Raw genomic sequence first — 24,791 nt, 5'->3', positions numbered from 1 at the left:
GACTACTGAATAACTACTAGGAGCCCATTCTGAGTGAAGGGTGACTCGAATTAATGAATGTAACAGAGAAGATTGAAGCAATTGCAGCCATTTTCAGCCAGAAGGGCTGAGTGGATGATTCATCTTGGCTTCTTCCTGTGGACCTCACCATCACAGATCGTCAGCAAGCTCACATCACAGGGTATTGAGAAACAGCAAGCTCTCTGGATACACCAAAGGCTACAGCAACTTCACAATCACTGAGCAGTTGTTGGTTTTCTCATAACAAGATTTACTCCCCAAAAGCCTTCTTTAGACTACAGGACATATGGCTTTGTGTTTTCCCATTCTGTTTGCTGCAGAGTACAAAATAACTGCTGTTATCCTGTACAATGGGGCTGGTTAGCACAGATAGCTAATGTATGGTTTGGGATAATGCCAGCACCAGGGGTTAATTTCTTGCTCTGACTGAGGTAAACTTGGGACATGCCACTGACAGAGAAAGCCAATGGCAAACCACCACTGACATAAACTGCCAAGGAAAGTTGGCTCAGGATGAAGCATTAGCAGATAGTGAGCCAAGGACTTGCCTTTTGGGCACGCTCACATGGAATAGAATCATGTGTTAATCATTATTCTTGTACAATGTTGTTCACAGTATTCATTTGAGATTTCTTTACAATATGATATTTAGGGATGGGAGACTCAGTCCTGGAGATACGCTGCTCAAGATAAATGGATCCTCATTGACTGGACTTTCAATCCAAGAGGCTGATATTTTGATTCAATCAACAAGGGGCTTGGTGGATTTGGTTGTTGCAAATAAAGTAAGTTACAAACGTGAATTGAAGTGATTTCATTGTCCTGAACACGCTGTATCCTATCGGAAACCTCTAGTGATCCTCCTGGGTGTAGTCCTCAAGTGTCATCATTTTCATTGCTTGTTTCTCTCATACCACAATACCCTGTGTGCCCATTGTGTGGCCAATGGTCTGTTGGAAGATGCAGTGTTATAAAGTGTGGGAGGAAGGTGGTAACATGGCACAAGATGTGACTCCAATTCCAACCATTATAACTTATGCTTATAGCCAGTTTTGAGGAGCCTTTTCGAATGCTTTTTGGAAGCCCCTATAAATTAATACTCTCTTATCTATCATGCTAGTGACTGCTTTAACACATTACTGTTGTTTTTTTTTATTTCGAACATATTATTTGTTCATACGATGTGGATGCCATTGGCTGGCTATTACCCATCCCTAGTTGCCTTTGAGAAGGTGGTGGTGAGCTGCCTTATTGAACTGCTGCAGTCCACATGGTCTAGGTAGATCCACAATGCTATTGTGAATGGAGTTTCAGTACTTTAATCCACCGACAGTAATATATGTCGGAGTTATGATGGTGAGAGGTTTAGGGGAAACTTGCAGGTGTTGCTGTTTAAATGCCTCTGCTGCTCCTGTCCTTCGAGATGGAGAAGCTCACACAGTTAGAAGGTGCTGTCAAAGGAGTTACCACAGTGCACCTTCCAGGTGGTACATACCACTGTCACTGTATGTCAATTTAGATACGCCTTACACTTTACAAATCTATGCCAGCTCGCTCTGGTGAGTCCAAGTGCACAGTCCTTCAGCCCCAATAACAGATTCTAATAATATCCCATAACAGGCAGTAAACAAATCAATCTAGATTTTTCTAGGCCGCCTCCTTATACATTGTGGTAACATTGGCAACTTTCTAATTGTAAGGGACAATTCCTGAATCAGGTAAATTTTATAAAATTATGAATAAAGTATCTGTAATTTTTTCACTGATTTCTAATATCCTGGTGAGGACACTGTCAGTCCCTAGTGATCCGCCCCAACTCTCATCTCATTATTTTCTGCTATTATACCTTTGTTTCTAATATTAATTGTTATCGGCAAACAGCAAATGTTGGTATTTACTAGGAATGACAGTCTCACTGTCAAACACGCAGGAAATCTGATGGGACCTGTACCAGCCTAGTTTGAATAATTGTTGCTTCATTCTAAAGTGAGATGATATTAAAGTATATCCTGGGAGCTGCAAGGAAGAATTGTTTGCAATAAGTGACACCGTTGGAGACTGGAAATTGCCAACATATAGATCAACAAAATAAAACTGGTGTTGGAAACAGTTGGTTGGTCAGGGACCACCCCTGGAGAAACAAACCCATGCCTTCAAGTCGATGACCTTTCTTTGATGTACTCCCCCAGTGTTTTGCTCTTGTTTCCTCACTTGACCATAGTGAGTCAGCTGAGAGTGATAACTGTGGGAAACCCCATGAACTGGAGCTTCTCAACAGAAACCATTCACTTCACTGTGAATTTGAAATCTTCTTTTGTTCTTTCCGTAGTCTCAGATGTAACACCTTAATTTACTGAAATGCCAAAGCACTGGCCAAAGTGAAAGCATTTTAAATTATCTGATTTTTAAAAAAAATCTGCTCTTTCCAATACTATTTGTTGTGTTTAGTTTTGACCTATAAGGTTGAATTTTACAGAGGGCATGTACTCAGTGCCCCTTCACCCCAAAGAAATGTCAGTCCCAAGCTGACTGATGGGCGCAATGGTATAGAGATAATGTCACTGGATAACAAGTATGATGGCCCAAATGGCCTCATGCTGCAGTGTATCACTTTTATGGCTCTGTGATTGGGACTCCAGAATCCCAGGTTAATGAGGACATGGGTCTGAATCTCACCAACACAGCTAGTTTGAAGTGAATTCAATAAAAAGCTGCTCTAAGATTGTCATGAAAATCTATCTGGCTCATTAATGTCCTTTAGGAAAGGAAATCTGCTGTCTTTACTTGGTTTGGCCTACATAGGACTCCAGGCCAACAGCAATGTGGTTGACTCTCAACTGCCCTCTGGGTAATTAGGGCTGGGCAATAACTGAAGGCCTAGTCAATGACACCCACCATAATGGAAAGGAAATGCCACTATGTAGCCATACCATGTTCCTTCCAGTCTCAGCGTGATAGATGGTTGACTTCTGCTCCTCACTACACAGACATCCAGCCTCTTGAGAGCTGCCGGCTAATTTGATTGACAGAACTCAGAAGTGGGCAATGCTGAATCTGCCAGGAGGTTCCAGGATGAAGGGGATGGCTACCAGATAGAGGAATATCCAGGGTTTTGGACAGAAACAGGTCGAGGAGCTAAGGGAAGGAGACAAAAGAGTTGCATGGTTGGGGTTTGAAGACCAAGATGGGGCGTCACAAAGAAGGGAGCAGCACGGTGGCTCAGTGGTTAGCATTGCTGCCTCACAGTGCCAGGGATCTGGGTTCGATTCTAGTCTCGTGCAATTGTCTGTGTGGAGTTTGCACATTTCCCCCATGCCTTCATGGATTTCCTCCGGTTGCTTCAGTTTCCTCTCACAATCCAAAGATGCGTAGATCAGGTGAATTGGTCATGCTAAATTGCCCATGGTGTTGAGGGATGTGTAGATTAGGTGCATTAGCCAGGGGTAAATGTAGAGTAATACGGTAGAGTAATAGGTCTGGGTTATTCTTCAGAGGGTCAGTGTTGTTAAGCCAAATGGCCTGTTTCCACATTGGAGGGAATCTGTGATTCTATGAAGTGTGACATCAGTAATATCTTGTGGAGGTAGGAACATGAGATTCTGCCAACCCCAAAATGACATACAGGATTTAGGCAGCTAGGTGATAAATTAACGAACAGGCCGAAAGACAGTAATCTTTGGGTAATTCCTTGCACCATGTTCTAATGAGGGTAGAATTAGGAGGATTAAGTAGACAATTGTGTAGCTGGAAAAGGTGTAGAAGGGAGAGTAATAGATTCCAGGGAACAATTGAGACCAGTCCTGGGGATGGATGGGATGTTTCCTGATGCTGGGCTTTTGCCCAAAACATCAATTTTCGTGCTCCTCAGATGCTGCCTGACCTGCTGTGCTTTTCCAGCACCACTCTAATCTTGACTCTAATCTCCAGCAAATGCAATACCCACTTCTGCGACAGATGGGATATGTCAAGCCAGAAGGATTGGATCTAAACACAGCTGGGATTGTTGTATTATTAGACAGCTCTTAGAAAGGCGCTATACTTTAGAAGGAGCTAGATGTCATCATGACTTGTGATACTTCAGTATGAAAGGTCTCCATCTTACTCTCGGTACATTCAGCTTGTTAACAGTTCATTAACCAGTCAACTATACACACAATGTAACTGTAACCTAAGTAAGCATATAACTCAGACTGACTGGGCTGTTGTGGTAGGAAAGAAGCCAGCAACTCATGCAGGTAAGCCAGTGTATATCAGGCTGGCTCTTAGCCTGGAGGGTTGGTGACAACATTAAACTATGTCCCAAACCCCAAAATAATGATGTGAAGATAAACAATTAAGCATTGTGAGGACCCCACTTAACATGGAAAGGGAGGACCTCAGTAATGGAAAAAGGAAACGCAAAGCTTTTCAGGTCTCTTGTGATGCAGTGGTGTAGTCCCTACCTCTAAACCAGGAGGCTTGGGTTTAAGACCCATCTGCTCCAGAGGTGTGTCTGAACATCTCTGAACAGGAACTCATGAGGAAATGTTAACTGATTAACATCTTTTTCTGTGCTGTAGATTTCCATGACTCTAACACATCTGGATGGGTTGATTAATTATATCCATAAAACCCAAATCCAAACTGTATATTAAATCTGAGCCATACATAGTTAATTGTTTATAAGATTCCAGAGATCTGATTCAGTACAAAATGACTCTTTGTGACATATATTACCTTGGGCTAATGTAGAGAAAACCACAAAAAATATTAGGGCCAATTTTCTTTTTGGGCAACTCTCCCACAGAATTATATTGGAGTACAGGAAGAACCCACTTGGATATGGGTCTTTAATAAAGTCTGTTCACTTAAATTCCATTTCCCAAACTTTTCATGTATTGTTTCTGTCTTTATAAATAATTACTCAACATCTTTGAAACAATGTTGTAACCATTCTTGTGCTTGCTGATCTACACTGGCTGCTGGTTAAGCAACATTGCAATTTAAAATTTCTTTCCATCTTTTCAAATCCCTCCATGACCCCGCTTCTCCCGATCTCTATAATCAACTCCAGCCCCACAATTGAGATATTTGCATTTGTTGTGGCTCTACTGGTCCTCAGAAATTAAAAATAAATAGACATTTAGATTTAAAAATTTCAAGTCATTCATTACAAGCCTGATGGTTGGATAGATCATTGCTGAGCTACATTGCTGCAGTAACTTGTTGCACTTGGACATTGTTCTCATAAATATTAATTCCTAGTTCTTTATCAAATAACAGAATATCACAAGACTCCCTAATGAGTCACCTGAGCATCCTCAAGTTTAAGCACTCTGCCTTTCGTTCTGACATTCCAAGCTCTGAATATCCTCTTTCATCCTTTCAGTCTCTCCACCTCACTTTCCTTCTTTTAGATCTTGTTTAAAAGCAACAATTTAAACCAAACTTTGACCAGACCTAATAACTCCTTCTGTGGCTCAGTGTCAAATTTTATTCTGTAACATTTCAGTTTTATAAGTTAGGGTACTTGATAAACATCAGTTGTTGTTGCTTTAAAGTCATTTGTGGGAAAGTACTTTGTGCTCAAACGACCTGGGCTGTGGAAAATCTCCCCTCTTTTTTCAATCAGGGATTGTTTTCGATCCAGGCCTTGTTTGCAATTCACAAAAGAGCGAAAACAGTCTTTCACTGTTTAGTCTCTCAAAGCTTTTCATAATTTTGAAACGTTTATTAGTTCCCCTCTGGCTGAATGAGAACACTTCCAACTTATTCAACCTTTCAGATGCCAAGAGGGTCAACAGAACCTCACCACTAACAGCGACAGCCAGATTTCACTCGGCTGCGGATGGCGATTGTGTTCCTTCAAGCCCAAAATGTGTGAACGAGGATAGCCACCTTTCCAGTCTAACTAGAGTATCATCTTGATTAAAGAATATGGAGCTTATTGCATTACTGCAACTATTTATCGATTTATGTAAACATGATGTGCATAATAATAGAAACAACAGAGAGCACACTTGCCTCAGGTCTGTTTCCTGGAACTACTTCTTTACTCTAATAACCATTACAGACTCTTACAGACCCACACACAACACACTGCTCCAAAAACAATCACTGTGGTTACTCACTGCTTGGGAATAGGTTCAGTGGGGAGCCCATTCACCATTCAGGAGGGCTTCTAGACAAATGTTTGTGGGGTGTCATTTTCTTATTCACTCATGAGAAGTGGCTCTTGCTGACTGGCCAGCATTTATTGCTCATCCCTAATTACCTTTGAGAAAGTGAAGAACTGCCTTTTGAACAATTGCAGCCCACGTGCTGTGAGTAGACCCACAATGCCATTAGGGAAGGACACTGAAGGAATGGCGATATATTTCCAAGTCGGGATGGAGAGTGGCTTGGAGAGGAACTTGCCAGGTGGCGGTGTTCCCATGTATCTGCTGCCCTTGTCCTTTTAGATGGAAGTGGTAAAGGTTTTGGAATGTGCTGTCCAAGGAGTCTGAGTGAACCTCTGCAGTGCATATTGTAGATAGAACTCACTGCTTCCACTAACCATCAGTGGTGAAAGGGCTGAAAACTTCTGGATGCAGTATCAATCAAGCAGGCTGCTTTGACTTGGATGGTGTAAGCTTCTTGAATGTTGTTGGAGCTGCACCCATCCAGGCAAGTTGTCCAACACACTCCTGACCTATGCCTTGAAGATGGCAGCCAGGTTTAGGGGAGTTATGAGGTGAGTTAATGCTGCTGGACTCCTAGCCTCTGACCTGCTATTGTAGACGTTGTATTTATATGGCTAGTTCAGGTTGGTTTCAGGTCAATAGTAGCCCCCAAGATGTTGGTTGTGGGAGATTCAGTGTTATAATGCCTTTGAGTATCGTCATTCCAGAATAAAGAGATGGCTAGACTCTTGAGTCTTTATTAACCCATTATTTATTTCAATCATCTTAATTATATACATTACAACTCCTCACAAGGTGTTGCTCATTCTCGAGCTTCTCACCATGCAGTCACAACAAAGTCAATGACAGGTTCCCATGTTCATTCTTGGGAGTTAATCCTTTACTCTACAACCATGGTCCTTCGGCATTTCAACTCTGGGAGCAGTGTTCATTGATTTAAGGTGAGACTCCTGTCCTTAGCTTGGATCCAGCCCAGGGTTAAGATAAGTCTAGGGTCAATCTGGAGGATACCAGCGAGAGGGAGTGAGAGGGAAAGGGAGTGCACTAGTAGAAGTGGACAGAACAACCAATGGAGCCTGGAAAAGAATTCCCATCCCTCCCTGACTCCAGGGGCTTCCCACATGATAGGGAATTCCCCCACTACCTGTAAGATAATGATTAGGACAGGATGAGACAATTAAGTAACCATGATTGGTCATATAAGGGCTTTAATGGGCCCAGAAACCTAATTCTCCACAATCTTCCTCAAAATTGGATAAATTAACAGTTGGGCCATACAATAGTATTTATGAGCACTTCCCTTCCACAACTTCTAAAGCCTCTGACAGGCAGCATTAATGCCTGTGCCTCAGGCGAGTGCATTTTCAGTTGTCTGGCCCCAAGCTCTGGAATGCTCCACTTTAAAGTTTTCCTTCTCTCCATGTACACCTTTCCCTTCAGACCCCTCGGATCTTTTTTGACTGGCCTTTAGTCACCTGATTGAATGACTTCTTTTTGCCTCATCTTCCACTTTCTCCTTGGTATTGCTGATGTGAAATGTGAGAGGTTACTCTACCCTGAGGGGTATGGTGCTATGTAAATGCAAGTTGTTTTTGTAGGAGCTGATGAATGGTGAAAATTGACATATTTTGCAAATATTTGTGCGCTTCTTCCAGGGAGAGGTGATGTTAGCCCAGACTGTGGTATTTCCTATTTGTAACTGTCTTCATTCAGATTGGAAGTGGCTGAAATAGGACATTTGGCCTTTGTCATTTTTCTTCTAAACCTAAGCTCTATATTCTGGTTTTCTGAACTTATCTCACCCTTTCTAGTGTTTTAATACCATCATTGACTGACATATTTAGCTTCTCAAGCCTGCGCTGTCACTCAATAAGTTCAGGACTGATCAGATTGTAACCTCAAATCCACATTCCCATCTACCTTTCACCCATGACCTTTCACCCCCTAACTTAACAAGGAGCCATCCACCTCCGCTGTAAAAACATTCAAAGCTCTGTTTCTACCTGCTTTCGAGGAAGAGTGTCTCAAACACTCACAACACACAGAGAACACTTGTCCCCTCTTCTCTGGTTTCTCATTCTCCTTGAAAACATTGTGGATACCGTTGGGGGGGGGGGGGCGGGTGATGACCGTTCTGGGGAAAGCAGCAGTAGCCAGTTTGGTGTCTCTGGGGCACAGCGGGAAAGGGTAAGGGTAAACAGGACCTCAGTGACAGGAGACTCGATAGTTAGGGGGACAGAAAGGAGATTCTGTGAAATCCAGGATGCTGTGTTGCCTTCTGGGTGCCAGGGTTCAGGAGGTCCCAGAGCGGCTGCAGAACATTTTCAGGGGGGAGGGGGAGCAGCCAGAAGTCATTGTGCACATTGGCAGAAATGACACTGACAGAAATAGGGATGAGGTCCTGCAGGGTGATTAGAGAGAGCTAGGAAAGAAAGTTAAAAACCAGGACTTCTTTGCTGGTAATCTCTGGATTACTTCCTGTGCCACATGCTAATGATGATAAGGACAGGACAAAATGGCAGATGAATGCCATAAATGCCGAAAGATTAATGCCAAAAGAATGGGTGCAGGGAGCAGGGATTTAGATTTTTAGATCAATGGGGCCTTTTTTGGGGCAGAGGTGACCTGTTCATGAGGGACCGGTTGCACCTGAACTGGAGGGGACCAATATCTTTGTGACTCAGTGGCTAGCACTGCTGCCTCACAGCACTAGGGACCTGGGTTCAATTCCAGCCTCAGGGGACTGCCTGTGTGGAGCTTGCACATTCTCCCCGTGAGTGAATTTCCTGCAGGTGCTCCTGTTTCTTCCCACAGTCCAAAGATATACAGTTTAGGGTGGATTGGCCATGCTAAATTGCCTGTAGTGTTAGCTGCATTAGTCAGGGGTAAATATGGGGAAATAGATCTGGGTGGTTTATTCTTTAGAGGGTCGATGTGGACTTGTTGGGCCAAATGGCCTGTTTCCATATTATAGGGAATCTCATCTAGATTGGCAGGGGGATGGGATCCTCAACATTAGGGAGGCAAATGTGAGGCTAGAAAGAGATACAGTAATCAGAAATAGTAAAGTGAAGAGACAGGTCAGGCTGGAACATGATAGGGTGCAAGGAAAGCCTGTTGCATTTAATTCAATGCAGGAGTGCTGGCAGGTAAGGCTAATGGACTCAGCACGCAGAGGTACATGGGACTGGGATATTACAGCCATTACAGAAACATGGCTAAGGGACGGACAGGACTGGCAACTTAATGTGCCAGGGTACAGGTGCTTTAGGCAGGACAGAGGTGGTGGAAGGAGGGGAGGGGGCGTTGCATTTTTGATTAACGCGAGTATCACAGCAGTAATCAGAGATGAATTAATTGAAGGATCATCCAGTGAGGGTTTGTGGGTGGAACCACAAAATAAGAAGAGGATGGTGATGTTATTGGGGTTGTAATATAGGCCCCCAGATAGTCAACAGGAATTACAGGAACAAATATGCTAGGAGACTAGGGAGACTTGCAGGAGCAATAGGGCTGTCATAGTAGGGGGTTTTAATTTTCCAAACATAGACAGGGAATACTGCCAGAGTGTTAAGAGCTTAGACAGGGTGGAATTTGTTAAGTGCGTTCAGGAACGTTTCCTCAAGCAGTACAGAAAGGGTTCTACTCAGAATGGAGCAAAACTCGACCTACTCTTGGGAAATAGGGCAGGACAGTGGGGAACACTTTGGGACCAGTGACCATTGTTCTATTAATTTTAAAATAGTTAGGGAGAGAGACAAAACTGTTCCACAGGTTCAAGTTCCAAACTGGGGCAAGGCGAATATTAGACAGGAGCTTCCAGGCTTTGATTAGAGTAGTTTGTTTGCCGGCAAAGGGACCTCTGGCAAGTGGGAGGCCTTGAAAAGTGAGATAGCTAGAGTTCAAAGTCTATGCGTTCCTGTGAGGGTGAAGGGCCAGGTTGGCCAGAATAGGGAACCCTGGATGACAAGAGATACTGAGACTTTGACCAGAAAAAATAGAGGCTTAAGTACAGGCAGCTGGGATCAAGGGAAATCCTGGAGGTATACAGGGAATACACGAGTTTACTGAAGGAGGAAATCACGAGGGTGAAAAGGGGGCACGAGATAGCCTTGGCTGAGAAGATTAGGGTGAATCCAAAGAGGTTCTTTAAGTATATTAAAGGAAAAAGAATGACTAGAGAGAATAGGGCCCCTCAAGGACCAGAGTGGACATATATGTGTAGAACCGCAGGGGATGGGCGAGGTCCTCAAATGAATATTCTCCTCCGTGTTTATCATGGAGAAAGACATGGGAACTTGGGGAAGTTAGGGGTCATATCTTGGGGACAATCTATATCACAGAAGAGGAAATGTTTTATGTATTAGAATGTATGAAGTTGGATAAATCTCTTGGTATTGACCAGCTATATCCAAGAACAGTGCAAGAGACTAAAGAAGAATTTATGGGGTCCCTGGCTGATATTTTTGCATCATTGTTAGTCATGGGTAAGGTCCCATAAAACTTGAGGGTAGCGAATGTTGTGCCCTTATTCAAGAAGGGCTGCAAAGAAAAATCTGGGAACTATAGACCAGTAAGCCTAACAGCTGTGGTGGGTAGGTTATTTGAGAAGATTCTGAGGGATATACATGCATTTAGAAAGACAGGGTTTGATTAGGAGTAGTCAGCATGGCTTTGTGAGTGGGAGATCATGCCTCACAAATTTGTTAGAGTTCTTTGATGAAGTGACCAGGAAGGTTGACGAGGACAGGGTGGTAGATGTGGTCTATATGGGTTCCAGTAAGGCCTTTGATAAGGTTCCACATGGTAGGCTGCTCTGGAAGGTTAGATCAGGGGGATCTGCAAATTGGATACACAGTTGGCTTGATGGTAGGAAGCAGAGGGTAATAGTGGAAGATGCTTGTCAGACCGGGGGCCTGTGACTAGTGGAGTGCCTCAGGGGTCGGTGCTGGGCCCATTACTGTTTGTTATCAATATCAATGGTTTAGATGAGAATATACAAGGCATGATTAATAAGTTTGCAGATGACACTAAAATAATCGGTATCATGGACAGTGAGGAAGATTATTAGTAATTGCAGCAGGACCTTGATCAGTTGGGGAAGTGGGCCGAGAAATAGCAAATGGAGTTTAAAATAGATGTGTGGTCTTGCATTTTAGAAAGTCAAATCAAGGTAGGTGTTTCATGGTGAATGGTAGGGCCTGAGGGAGTGCAGTGGAACAGAGGGACCTTGGAGTTCAGGTGCATGGATGTCTGACAGTGGAGTCCCAGGTAGACAGGGCAGTGAAGAAGGCTTTTGGCACACTGGCCTTCATCAGTCAGGGCACAGAATATAGAAGTTGGAAATTTGTTATGCAGGTGTACAGGATGTTGGTGAGGCCACACTTGGAGTATTGTGTTCAGTTGTAGTCACCTTGCTATAGGAAGGATGTTATTAAACTAGAAAGAGCGCAGAAGAAATTTACAAGGATGTTGCCAGGACTCAATGGTCTCAGTTATAGGAAGAGGTTGGACACGCAAGGACATGTTTCTTTTGAGCGTAGGAGATGGAGGGGGGACCTTAGAGAAGTGAATAAGATCATGAGAGCAAAGAAAGAGTGAATGCACTCAGTCTTTTTCCCAGGATTGGGGAATCAAGGACTAGAGGACATCAGTTTAAGGATAGAGGGCAAAGACTAAAAGGGAGCCTGAGGGGCAACATTTTTACACAGAGGGTGGTACGCATATGGAATGAGCTCCCAGCGGAAGTGGTTGAGGTGGGTACATCAACAACATTTAAAAGACATTTGGACAAATACATGGATAGGAAAGGATTAGAAGGATATAGCCAGCTGCAGGGAAATGGGGTTAGTGTTTGTGGTTATCTTTGGTCAGCATGGATCAGTTTGGGCCAAAGGGCCTATCTCCATGCTGTAGGACTCTATGACTTGATGTCAAAATTCAATCTATCCTTGTGCATCACTCCACGGAAAAATCTGAATTCTTGGATAAGGGCAGTTAAATACTCCACAAAACTGATGAGACTTCCATCCTTCTGGAGATGCTTCAGATAGAGGATACCAGCACATCTGAGCGTGCAGCAGCAGGCGCGGTGAACGCAGCATTCTTGGCTGCTTCAGCTCCTGCTCTGCTGTTAAATGTAACAAAGCCATATGGCTGTTCTGATGTTAAGTTGATCAGTGAACCTTCATATCCCTTAAATGATCGAAAGAGAAGGTAAAGCTCAAGTGGTTTAATGTCCACAGGAAGGCCATTGACATAAAGTGTACGGACCTCCTCTTCACAGTTGTTAGCTTCTTCACTTTTCACGCTCATGACCAGGGAGCAGATTGAATCTGTTGGATAAGGTAGTGGAGGCAGTAGTCCGAAGGCGTTCTTTACCTGTAAATGGAGAAACTCTAGAACAGATGTTAGCCGCTTAAAGTATCTTCGCATTTCCTCTCTCATTCCTTCCTTGCCAAGGTGGTTATCAGTATGAAGACAGTCACACATTTAAATACACTAAATTGTGTCTGCCTACTTCAACATTTGCAGTCATCTTGAAGTCTGTTACTCTACTCATTATTTATGACATTATTAAGTTTTATACAATCCATAAACTTCTAAATTGTACTGCCTAACAATTCAGTCAATTATAAACAGCTATCAATGGTCCTAAAATCAAACCCTCGGGGGACCCCCATTCAGGTTATTCAAAAATTATTTCCTTTAACAAATTAATACTTGCTAATTAAAGTATTTTAAAAGTCTGGAACAGCCAGAAAACAACAAAATGTTTCCTGCACTTTAGCAAATCAAGAGGCAGTTTCAGTTCAGATTTAGATCTCAAATATTCGTGGGAAACAAGTGCAGAGTATTTTATAATATGTTCTCCAAATGAAGCTTCCCAAATAAAACAGTCAGAATTACAGTGGCAACTTTGGGAGAGATCAACATTCTTTGAATTTGCAATATGAAGGGGACCAATGAAGTCTTACCAATAATTAACAGAACTGAAACAGCTCAGCCTCCAGTTCTAATATCCTCTACAATCTTAAACATCAAAACTAAAATGCACTCTTCTTTTTGTGAATGCTCTGCATTAAAAACACAAAGATTTTTTAATACAATACTCTCATCTGGCTAAAGCAGGACCACTGACCCAACATTTTTTTTTAAACAGGCATGGTAGAATTTCAATCAAATCAGGGGCTCAAGGCACTCGATCAATTTGCTTTCAGGTGACAAGTTTGATAATTTTAAGACGGACATAATGTTGTACAATTTCAATGTAAAAACAAAATCTGACCTATTACATAGCCCAAAAAACACACTGAATTGAGATTCTGATTCAAATAAGGCAAAAAAAGTTACTTAAAAGGACTTTCTGAACCAGTATTTTAACAAACCAAATTTTTTAAACATCGAACACTCTCAGCATGGCACAATTACATTGAAACTTTCCTTTTCCAACTCAAGTATTAGTACAATCCTAATTTCAGCATTTCTTGTTTTTATTTATTTTTTTCCATCCTCTCACTGAAATTACACTTATAAAACGAGAAAGCCCTTGCAGCAGGCCACATGGCAATCCAAGCCACTCTCTCCCCCACCCCCCCGAACAAAGACTCGCACAGCCTCAAATTTCTCCACTCAGGGACTTTAACTCCTTTCTCACTTTACTCCTTACGGGGGGCTCAAACCCCACTTAAACACAGAGAACTCAAACCCCACTTAAACACAGAGAACTCAAATTTCAATTATACACAGAACTCGAACCCCACTTAAACACAGGAAACCCAAACCCCAGTTAAACATAGAGAGCTCAGAGCTTGAATCTTTCTTAAACACAGAGAGCTCGAATGGCAGCACAGCGCGGAGGACTCGAACCTCACTTAAACCCACCCAGGGGACTCAAACCCTAGTATCACGCAGAGGACTCTTACCTCAATTACACACCAGGGGACTCAAACCCCAATACAGCGCAGAGGACTTGTACCTCAATTACCCACCCAGGGGACTCGAACCCCAATACAGTGCAGAGGACTCGTACCTCAATTACACACCCATGGGACTCGAATCCCAATACAGCACAGAGGACTCGTACCTCAATTACCCACCCAGGGGACTCGAACCCCAATATAGCACAGAGGACTCGTACCTCAATTACACACCCATGGGACTTGAACCCCAATACAGTGCAGAGGACTCGTACGTCAGTTACACAACAGGGGATTCAAACCCCAATACAGCGCAGAGGACTCGTACCTCAATTACACACCCATGGGACTCGAACCCCAGTACTGCACAGAGGACTTGCACCTCAATTACACACCCATGGGACTTGAACCCCAATACAGTGCAGAGGACTTGTACCTCAATTACACACCACGGGACTCGAACCCCAGTACTGCACCAGGACCTGAACTTCTGCCTGCCAGCGCACTTGCAAAACTGTGTTTAGACTGACCTAATTACCATTCGAAGAATCCATAGAATAGATAGCGATCGAGCGAGGGGACCATCTTTGGCACACTGGAATATCAAAAGGGACCAAGGGATAAAATCTTACCTTGTGGCCCATCAGGCTCGAGACACTGATGTGTTTGAGCAGCTGCTAACACTGTCTGAGCGTAACAATCTGTTTGGATCTTGCCGACTACACCAATATTGTCATCCCATCCCCACTCCACCCCACCCAGTCGAAGCAAAACGCTCAGAGACACAATATAGTTTTACCTCCTTCATCTTTATTCCAGGCTCTGGACGGAGACAGAATGATCATTCATGTGCACAGGGACATGGGTTCTTAGTCTTCTCTTAATGATTCTTAATGAATTATATCATCACTTTACAGGGAGGATAAGCCAACAAACATATTGATTGGGTGCCTGTTACAATCAGCGAGTCTCAATAGTAAAGATTAAGCCATCTGTTGTTACACAATGAATAACTGACTTCACATAAGAATACTTTTCAACTTGTTAAAGTGACCTTACAAACTGAATGCTTCCAATACTGTTAAATGACTCTACATAATGAATGCTTTTCCACCTTGTCAACTGATCATCCTTACCTCCAGCACCCACTGTTAACTGTAAGTTCTTATCTGATCTGAGTCATGCTCAGCTGAATTCTTGCTTCACAAAAACTCAAAACTTAACTATTTTCCAACCTATTTATATACCCTATACAGATTTTCACTTCCATCATTGAGCATGCGGATATTTGTGGTGCCTCCTTCTCCTCCAGTGAGTTGTTTAATTGTCCACCACCATTCACAACTGTATGTGGCAGAATTGCAGATCTTATGTCTGATCTGTGGGTCGCAGAATTGCTTAGCTCTGCCTATCAATTGCTGCTTAGGCTGTTTGGCATGCAGGTAATCCTGCTTGGTAACTTCACCAAGTTGGCATCTCATTTTTAGATCTGCCTTCTGCTTGGTTTTAGGTCTGCAATCCCAAATTCTGTAGTTGTTCTCAGTTTAGGCACTAGTCTGCTTTTTTTTTATTCTTTCTGCCAAAATGGACAACTTTCCAAGTGATGGGAGATGAACAGCTCAGGAAAAGATATTCTAGATGATTCTAAATAATTTCAGATGTCTTCATTTATATTGTTCACTCTTCTTTCAAATTTATGTTCCTTCAGCTGCATTTCTTTCTCCTTTCTTTACCAGTTCAGAGGTCACTTTTATCTGACTTTTGATTGTTGTTTTTCAAACTCTCTTACTTGGTTAATTTTATGGTGACCAATCTCTTACTGGCTGCAGTGAGATAAACCAACCTCCTTAACCTGGACACAATTCTGTTCAAATCAACCAGACAAAAGTGAGGAGTGCAGATGCTAGAGATTACAGTCGAGAGTGTGGCACTGAAAAAGCACAGCAGGTCAGGCAGCAACCGAGGAGCAAGAGAATCGATGTTTCAGGCAAAACCTGAGGAAGGGCTTTCGCCCAAAACGTCGATTCTCCTGCTCCTCGGATGCTGCTCGACCTGCTGTGCTTTTCCAGCAACACACTGTCGACAATTCTGTTCAAGTTATTCGAGAGTGTGAATAGACTCAATGCGATAGGTGCTAAACGGCTGGATGTCGAGGGATTGAGGTCAGTCTTTGTGGGGATTGGGAAGACTTTCCCCACTATTTGTGAGGCAACCCAGTTCACAGGGAGATCTGTGGTTTCATCTTGCAAAGTCTTCAACTGTGGGAAGTGAGGCTGGATTTAACTTTGTTAATGTTTGCAACTACCATGGGTCTCATTTGGCAATCATGCTAACTTAGTCTAATCTAAATTAAATTCCCTGCATCTGTTCAGCTCCCTTTTTGGCTTAAAATGAAAGTTAGCTATGGTCTTCCCCATATAATAAACACCATTGTGCCTGACTCACATTGTACAAATGGACATTTGAGCTGTGTGAGGTCAATGAATTCAATATTGGCAGAGATTAATTTTTGAGTTAAGTTTGCAACTCTGCTTTATTCAGTTAAAAATCACACAACACCAGGTTATAGTCCAACAGGTTTAATTGGAAGCACACTAGCTTTCGGAGTGACGCTCCTTCATCAGGTGATAGTGGAGGGCTCAATCCTAACACAGAATTTATAATAAAAGTTTACAGTGTGATGTAACTGAAATTATACATTGAAAAATTGATTGTCTGTTAAGCCTTTCATCTGTTAGAATACAGTGATAGTTTCACTTCTGAATTTTTACTAGGTCTTCCATAACCTTCTCCTCTTCCAGTAAATATAACCAGTTCTTTTAACTCTCATCAAAACTACATCATGTAATTGAAAAGCAGAATACTGCAAATATTGGAAATCAGTAATGAAAACATTGGAAATACTCAGCAGGGCAGGTAGCATCTGTGGTGAGAGAAACAAAATTAATGTTTCAGAGTGATGACCTTTCGTCAGAATTTAGAACTATTACAAACGTGAAATAAAGACACACGAGAGGTTTTGCATGTCTCACAGTTCCTGTGGACAGAAGAGTTAATGTTTCAACTTGACTCACCTTCAGAAACTGAAGCTCTGAATTTGCACTTCAGAATTGAGTTCTGAAGAAGTCATTTCAGACTTAAAACCTTAAATCTATTCCATTTCTGCTTCCAGATCTCTCTGAAGCTCCACTTCTCTCTCCCTAGATGCAGCCAAACTGCTGAACCTCTCCTGTACTTTCAGCTTTTAGTTCGGAGATCCAGAGTCCACTATAACTTGCTTTTATAATTAACTTCAGAGACGTAGGTGGTTTTGAGTAACAGTGAGTACGATAAAGTCAAATCAAGACCTATCTGCAAAAGAAGTTCTGAAGAAGGGTCACTGAACACAAAGTGTCAACTTTGCTTTCTCTTCACAGATGCTGCCTGACCTGCTGAATTTTTCCAGCAATTTCTGCTTTTGTGTCTGTTGAAAGGAGTTAACTGGGAGAGGTTCAATTATAAAGGTGGAGAGGCTAAAAAGAATAGCCATGGGGCAAAAAAGGTAAAAATAAAAAGCAAGTGTGCTCATGTCCTTTGAAATTCTTTGAAGATGTCATTTGTACTGTAGATAGAGGGGAGCCAGTGGATGTATTATAGATTGCCAGAAGGCGTGAATAAGGTGATCAAAGGTTATTGCAGAAAATAAAATCTCAGGATGTAGCGGATAACATTTTTTGAATGGATAGACAATTGGTCAGCTAATAGGAAACAGGGGTAAGAATAAATGGGCTGTTTTCAGTTTGCAGGATGTCACAAGTGGTATTGACTTGGGAGTCATTGCTGGGGCCTCAACTCTTTACAATTGGTATTAATGAGTTGGGTGAAGGGATTGAAGGTTTGGTACCTAAGTTTGCTCATGACACCAAGATAGATAGGAAAGTGAGATGTGAAAAGGACATAAGAAGCTTACAAAGGGATACAGATAGGTTAAATGATGGGGCAACGGTCTGCAAATGGGGTACAATGTGGGGAAATGTGAAATTGTCCATGTTGGCTGAAAGAATAAAAAAGGTGCATATTATCTAAATGGTGAGAGGTTAAAGACCTCTGAGATGCAGAGAGATCTGGGTGTCCTAAAGCATGAATCACAAATGATAGCTTGCAGGAAGCTTAATCAGGAAAGCCAGTAGAATGGTATTGCAAGAGGAATCGAACGCAAGATTAAGGAAGTTGCACGTGAGTTATACAGGGTATTGGTGAGATCGCATTGAAGTACTGTGTACAATAATCCTCAAGGCACTTCCAGAAAGATGTTAATACATTGAAAGCAGCTCAGGGGATGTTTACAAAACCAATGCCTGGAATGAGCAGGTTGCCTTATGAGGAAAGGCTAGACACGTAAGACCAATCACCCCTGGAGTTTAGAAGAGTCAGAGGTGACTTAATTGAAACATGTAAATCCCGAGGGAACTTGACAGGATGAATATTGAAAAGACGTTTTATCTGGTGAGAGAATCTCGAACTAGGGGTCATAGTTGAAAAGTAAGGAGTCACCCATTTCAAACAAAAGATAAGGTTTGTTTTCTCTCCGAAGGTTGAGATTCTTTAGGATTCCCTTCGTCAAAAAGCAGAGAATGCAGAATCTTTAGATATTTTTAAGGCAAAGGTTGATAGATTATTCTTCACCAAGAGGATGAGGGATTATTGGGAATGTGCAGGAATGTAGAGTTTAAGGTTAGAATCAGATCAGCCATGATCTAAATCAATGGTGGAACAGGCTTGAGTGGCAGACTCTTATTTTCATTGAGGGACGTAAGAGAACAAGAAACAAGAGGCAAATGAAATGAGCAAAGGAAAAGAAACAAGAAAAGGGCAACAGACCTCAGTGAAATTGTTGCACTTAATGATGATTCCAGAAATCTGAAAAGCGTTGCTGCTCCTCAAGCTTACACTGGGCTTCACTGGAATAGAGCAGCAGACCAAAGACAGAGATAACAGTGACAGCATGCTGGAGAATTAAAAATAATAAGCTACCCAATGCATTGGGCTGTGTTGTGTCATTTTTCACAGCAGATATGCAACATACCCTTAAGGGACAATCATGACACCATCTCCATATTCCTTAAAGGTATAAAGCTCTCAACTCCATCTTACTGAGTTGCTTGCAGCATGACATGCTGAAGGGAAGCATGCTGAAACAAAAACAGAAATTGTTGGAAAAGCTCAGTGGGTATGGCAGCAACAGTGGAGAGAAATCAGAGTTAATGTTTCAGGTCCAGTGGCCCTTGTTTCTAATTTACAGCATCTGCAGTTCTTTCAGTTTTTGCTTTCAAAAGAATCCTGACTCAAGATTAGATAGCCTTGGATTGTAAAACATACAGACAACCAACAAATTGATTACAAATCAAGTTTATATGAGTACAGATCTCTAACTTAACTTGACAGGAGGCAGATTTATCATCTCCCCACTTAAAGTTCAAACTCTATCCCCTTGAAAAATATGAAAAAACAAACTTTCAGCCAGTGTCTCAAAATAAAAGTTAAGGTACATCAGTTAAAAGACAGATTATAGGTTTGAAAGCAAAACCTGCAGTTATAGAGCTTCCTACAGGCTTGAAACTAATATCAGTAATTAAAGGATACTGTTAACTAACTACATTTCCCATGAGTTCAGAAAAAAAATATTTTGCGGACTAAAGTGTGATTTTCAAATCCAGAGAAGCAGAAGTTGGTTGGTTCCGCCATTTTGCTTCCTTCAGCTTGGCCCCAAAGTCGATGTGATGTCATCACTCCTTATTTGGTGCAAACTCCCTCGAGTACCTGAAACCTGCCACTTCAGGCCTTTGTCTTCAAAAGGCAAGGACCTACTCTCAGCAAGCCTTCTTCAATTGGCTTCAACCATGAAAATCAAAGTACAATAGAAGCAAAACAAGACTAAATAAACAACACAACAGCAAAGGAAGTGAAAAAAAAGGAACAAACAAGCTCTACAGTCTACACTAATAAAACAAAAACCACAGACCTGCAACAAGAAATGTAAGGCAAGCCTTTGATTATGGACTGGGCTGTGAGTCAACTACAGCTTTGTAAGCAACTACAGCTTCACTTGACAGATCAAGTCAAAGTCTAACTTGCTATCAATAAGGAGGAGTTTGAATACATCTGGACTTTCTGAAGACAATAAAAAAAGATTCAGAGAAGATCTGGAGAGTACTTGACAGCTCAAGGTGCAAATTAACTTGCAAATTAACAGGTTTTAACTCCTATCATATGGCTCGGACCTAAGAGTCTATTGACAACTATGTGGCCAGATGCTGAAACAAAGTGATTTCTCTGAAAATGAACTTGCAGAGAAGCTATTCCAGTGAAAGTTTTCTGGAAAGGTTTTCTGGGTAAGAAAATAAGGACTACATCATCTATGCCTTGCCGGAAGATGGACCCCAGCATGAAGTCAGGGTGACAAGCAAACTAAAGGGTGGGCGGCACGGTGGCACAGTGGTTAGCACTGCTGCCTCACAGCGCCAGAGATCCGGGTTCAATTCCCGCCTCAGGCGACTGACTGTGTGGAGTTTGCACGTTCTCCCCGTGTCTGCGTGGGTTTCCTCCGGGTGCTCCGGTTTCCTCCCACAGTCCAAAGATGTGCAGGTCAGGTGAATTGGCCATGCTAAATTGCCCGTAGTGTTAGGTAAGGGGTAAAGGTACGGGTATGGGTGGGTTGCGCTTCGGCGGGGCGGTGTGGACTTGTTGGGCCGAAGGGCCTGTTTCCACACTGTAAGTAATCTAATCTAATCAGCAAATATCGATTACAGGCCTGAAGTGCAGACTCAGCAATGTGCACTAAACCAGTGACGTATGCCAGGGAAAATTTTGTGCTCCATCTACCCTGACATTTCGACATCTGCAAAGCATGTCACAGCAAAAGACATGCATCTGCAGAAAACTGGGTTTCAGAAACCAAGCTAGAGCCCAGAACAAAGCCTTAATGCCCACTCAGGTTCTCCAACATCACACTCTGGCAGCACGGAAACTCATACAAAGACATCAACAAACTGCACAGCAAACCTTTCAAAGGTGACTAGGCCTAGCGTGTTGTCAACCTCACTCACCACATTGATGAACTAAGATGAGCAGATGTGTTTAAATTCAACAACATTGTATTTACCCAAAAGACAGGTTGACATGCCCTGAAAACCAAAATTGGTACGGGAGCTAGTACCAACATTCTAAAGGATATACACCACAGGACACCTCCAAAAAAACTGCCTCATTGCATAGAATGAATCCTTCATTCCACACAGTAGCACAATCACGCTAATATACACATTCAGCTTGAACTCCTAAATTCTCCTATCTCTCCAGTTGGGTACCTGATCACCGGACCAGGAGTTGGCAAACCTCTAAACTGTCATATTGACGTTTGATGGATTAATCTTGTTAAATCTGTTTACATGTCTACACAATTATTGAATGAATAACATGAGCCTATCCACAAAGACTATGTTTGTGGTTTATTTTCCTTAGAAAAGGGGATGTTGTGTTAAGTCTTGTAGCAGGTATGTGATATTCTTTAAAGGGATATTCTCAGGGTATCATCAGTATATCTTACCATGTAACCTAACGGTATAAAGCTCTCAATCTCCATCTTACTGAGCTCTATCCTTTTGTAGCATGACAAGCTGAGACAAATCTGCAAGAGTATATGCAAATTGCTTGGCTTGACTCCAGACACACAAGTGCCTGTGATTGTAGTGTACATCTGTAAATACTAGGAACTAGGAATAAAGGTTCACTGAATTACACAATACCACATGACTCATGTCTCACTGACATTATAGGAGCTAACAGTGTGAATTTTAAAATTCATTCATTGGATGAGGGTATCACTGGCTAGGCCGGCACTTAGTGCCCATCCTTAATTGCCCAGAGGTAGATTAAGACTCAACCATATTGTTGTGGCTCTGGAGTCAAACGTAAGGCCAGACCAGGTAAGGATGGCAGTTTCCTTCCCTAAAGGATATTAATAAGATAGACAGATTTTCCCAACAATCAATAAAGGCTTCATGATCATCATTAGACTCTTAATTCCAGATTTTTAATGAATTCAGATTCCACCATCTGCCTTGGTGGGATACAGACCTAGGTCCCCAGAACATTAATAGTATTCAGATTCATAGGCCAGTAATAACACCTTTAGGCCATTGCCTCCTCATTTCAATTTCAGATTAACCGTGTATCTCACCATCTCACATTATGCTTAAGGGCTGAACAACAATGCTGTTCAAAACAGGCACCCAATGTAGAGACCAATGTAGAGTACAGTAATTACTGGCTTTAGTCCACAAATCTGCATTGCCTCTTTCCCATGATGGGCGTTCCCAAGATTTTCTGTGATTTTTTTAAAGATTTCCAGTATGGTGTATAATACATTAATTAGCTAGTTTTAAACATTTGGCACTCAGATACAATGCTTATGGCTTTCCCTGTAATTCCAGCAGTTCACAGAATGCAAAGAGGATGAGTCCCCACAGAAATGTAGCCCAGTGTCAGACTTGACCCCAGGGGAATATCAGAAAATTTCATGGAAACGTGAAGCCTATGAGGAGATCATCTCACAGGTACGTACCAAGGCAAGACATCGGTCTAACTGTTAGACATTCTCCCTGGCTGTATTGTAGGGGGATTAGTGGTGCTGGAAGAGCACAACAGTACAGGCAGCATCCAACGAGCAGCGAAATCGATGTTTCGGGCAAAAGCCCTTCATCAGGAATAAAGGCAGTGAGACTGAAGGGTGGAGAGATAAGCTAGAGGAGGGTGGGGGTGGGGAGAGAGTAGCATAGAGTCATGGTTGAAGAGCTTCAGAGCAGAGGAAATGACCTGGGAGTTGCAGTGGGAGAGGGACTCCCTGAGATTCTTGTAGAGAGAGGAGGAAAACTCCTTCATGGCTGGAACCACTAATCCAGTATTTGTTTTTCAGCATCTGCAGTCATTGTTTTTACCGTATTGTAGGGGGAGTCAGGAGTTCTCAGGGCTGAAACTTAGCTTTGACACAGGAAGCAACTGTGGTGGATCCATTACAGATCATAAAACAGCCCCCGTACCCCACCATCATTACACACCTGCCTCCCATACCACACCATCATTACACACCTGCCTCCCATACCCCACCATCATTACACACCTGTCTCCCATACCCCACCATCATTACACACCTGCCTCCCATACCCCACCATCATTACACACCTGTCTCCTGTACCCCACCATCATTACACACCTGTCTCCTGTACCCCACCATCATTACACACCTGTCTCCCCTACCCCACCATCATTACACACCTGCCTCCCATACCCCACCATCATTACACACCTGTCTCCCATACCCCACCATCATTACACACCTGTCTCCCATACCCCACCATCATTACACACCTGTCTCCTGTACCCCACCATCATTACACACCTGTCTCCCCTACCCCACCATCATTACACACCTGTCTCCCATACCCCACCATCATTACACACCTGTCTCCTGTACCCCACCATCATTACACACCTGTCTCCTGTACCCCACCATCATTACACACCTGCCTCCCATACCCCACCATCATTACACACCTGTCTCCCATACCCCACCACCATTACACACCTGTCTCCTGTACCCCACCATCATTACACACCTGTCTCCCCTACCCCACCATCATTACACACCTGCCTCCCGTACCCCACCATCATTACACACCCGTCTCCTGTACCCCATCATTATACACCTGTCTCCCCTACCCCACCATCATTACACACCTGTCTCCTGTACCCCATCATTACACACCTGTCTCCCCTACCCCACCATCATTATACACCTGTCTCCCGTACCCCACCATCATTACACACCTGTCTCCCCTACCCCACCATCATTACACACCCGTCTCCTGTACCCCACCATCATTACACACCTGTCTCCCCTACCTCACCATCATTACACACCTGCCTCCCCTACCCCACCATCATTACACACCTGCCTCCCCTACCCCACCATCATTACACACCTGTCTCCTGTACCCCACCATTACACACCTGCCTCCCGTACCCCACCATCATTATACACCTGTCTCCTGTACCCCACCATCATTACACACCTGCCTCCCCTACCCCACCATCATTACACACCTGCCTCCCCTACCCCACCATCATTACACACCTGTCTCCCGTACCCCACCATCATTACACACCTGTCTCCTGTACCCCACCATCATTACACACCTGTCTCCCCTACCTCACCATCATTACACACCTGCCTCCCCTACCCCACCATCATTACACACCTGCCTCCCCTACCCCACCATCATTACACACCTGTCTCCTGTACCCCATCATTACACACCCGTCTCCTGTACCCCATCATTATACACCTGTCTCCCCTACCCCACCATCATTACACACCTGTCTCCCATACCCCACCATCATTACACACCTGTCTCCCCTACCCCACCATCATTACACACCTGTCTCCTGTACCCCATCATTACACACCTGTCTCCTGTACCCCACCATCATTACACACCTGCCTCCCGTACCCCACCATCATTACACACCTGTCTCCTGTACCCCATCATTACACACCTGCCTCCCGTACCCCACCATCATTACACACCTGTCTCCTGTACCCCACCATCATTACACACCTGTCTCCCATACCCCACCATCATTACACACCTGT

General features: G+C 43.1%; 1 protein-coding gene across 2 annotated transcripts in view; it reads left to right on the top strand.

Annotated features, from left to right (window-relative positions):
• Positions 1-24,791, top strand: part of il16 (interleukin 16) — a 169,874-nt gene that overhangs the window by 58,573 nt on the left and 86,510 nt on the right. For both annotated transcript variants that reach the window (XM_072564801.1, XM_072564802.1), the window contains 2 exons: positions 674-806; positions 22,573-22,695. In XM_072564801.1, the coding sequence (XP_072420902.1) occupies positions 674-806; positions 22,573-22,695 (256 nt within the window). The remainder of the gene's footprint in view (positions 1-673; positions 807-22,572; positions 22,696-24,791) is intronic.

The sequence above is a fragment of the Chiloscyllium punctatum genome, chromosome 48, assembly GCF_047496795.1.
Source record: "Chiloscyllium punctatum isolate Juve2018m chromosome 48, sChiPun1.3, whole genome shotgun sequence".
NCBI lineage: Eukaryota > Metazoa > Chordata > Chondrichthyes > Orectolobiformes > Hemiscylliidae > Chiloscyllium > Chiloscyllium punctatum.
Note: the sequence above shows the minus strand (reverse complement) of the source record. Positions and strands in the feature narration are given on the sequence as shown.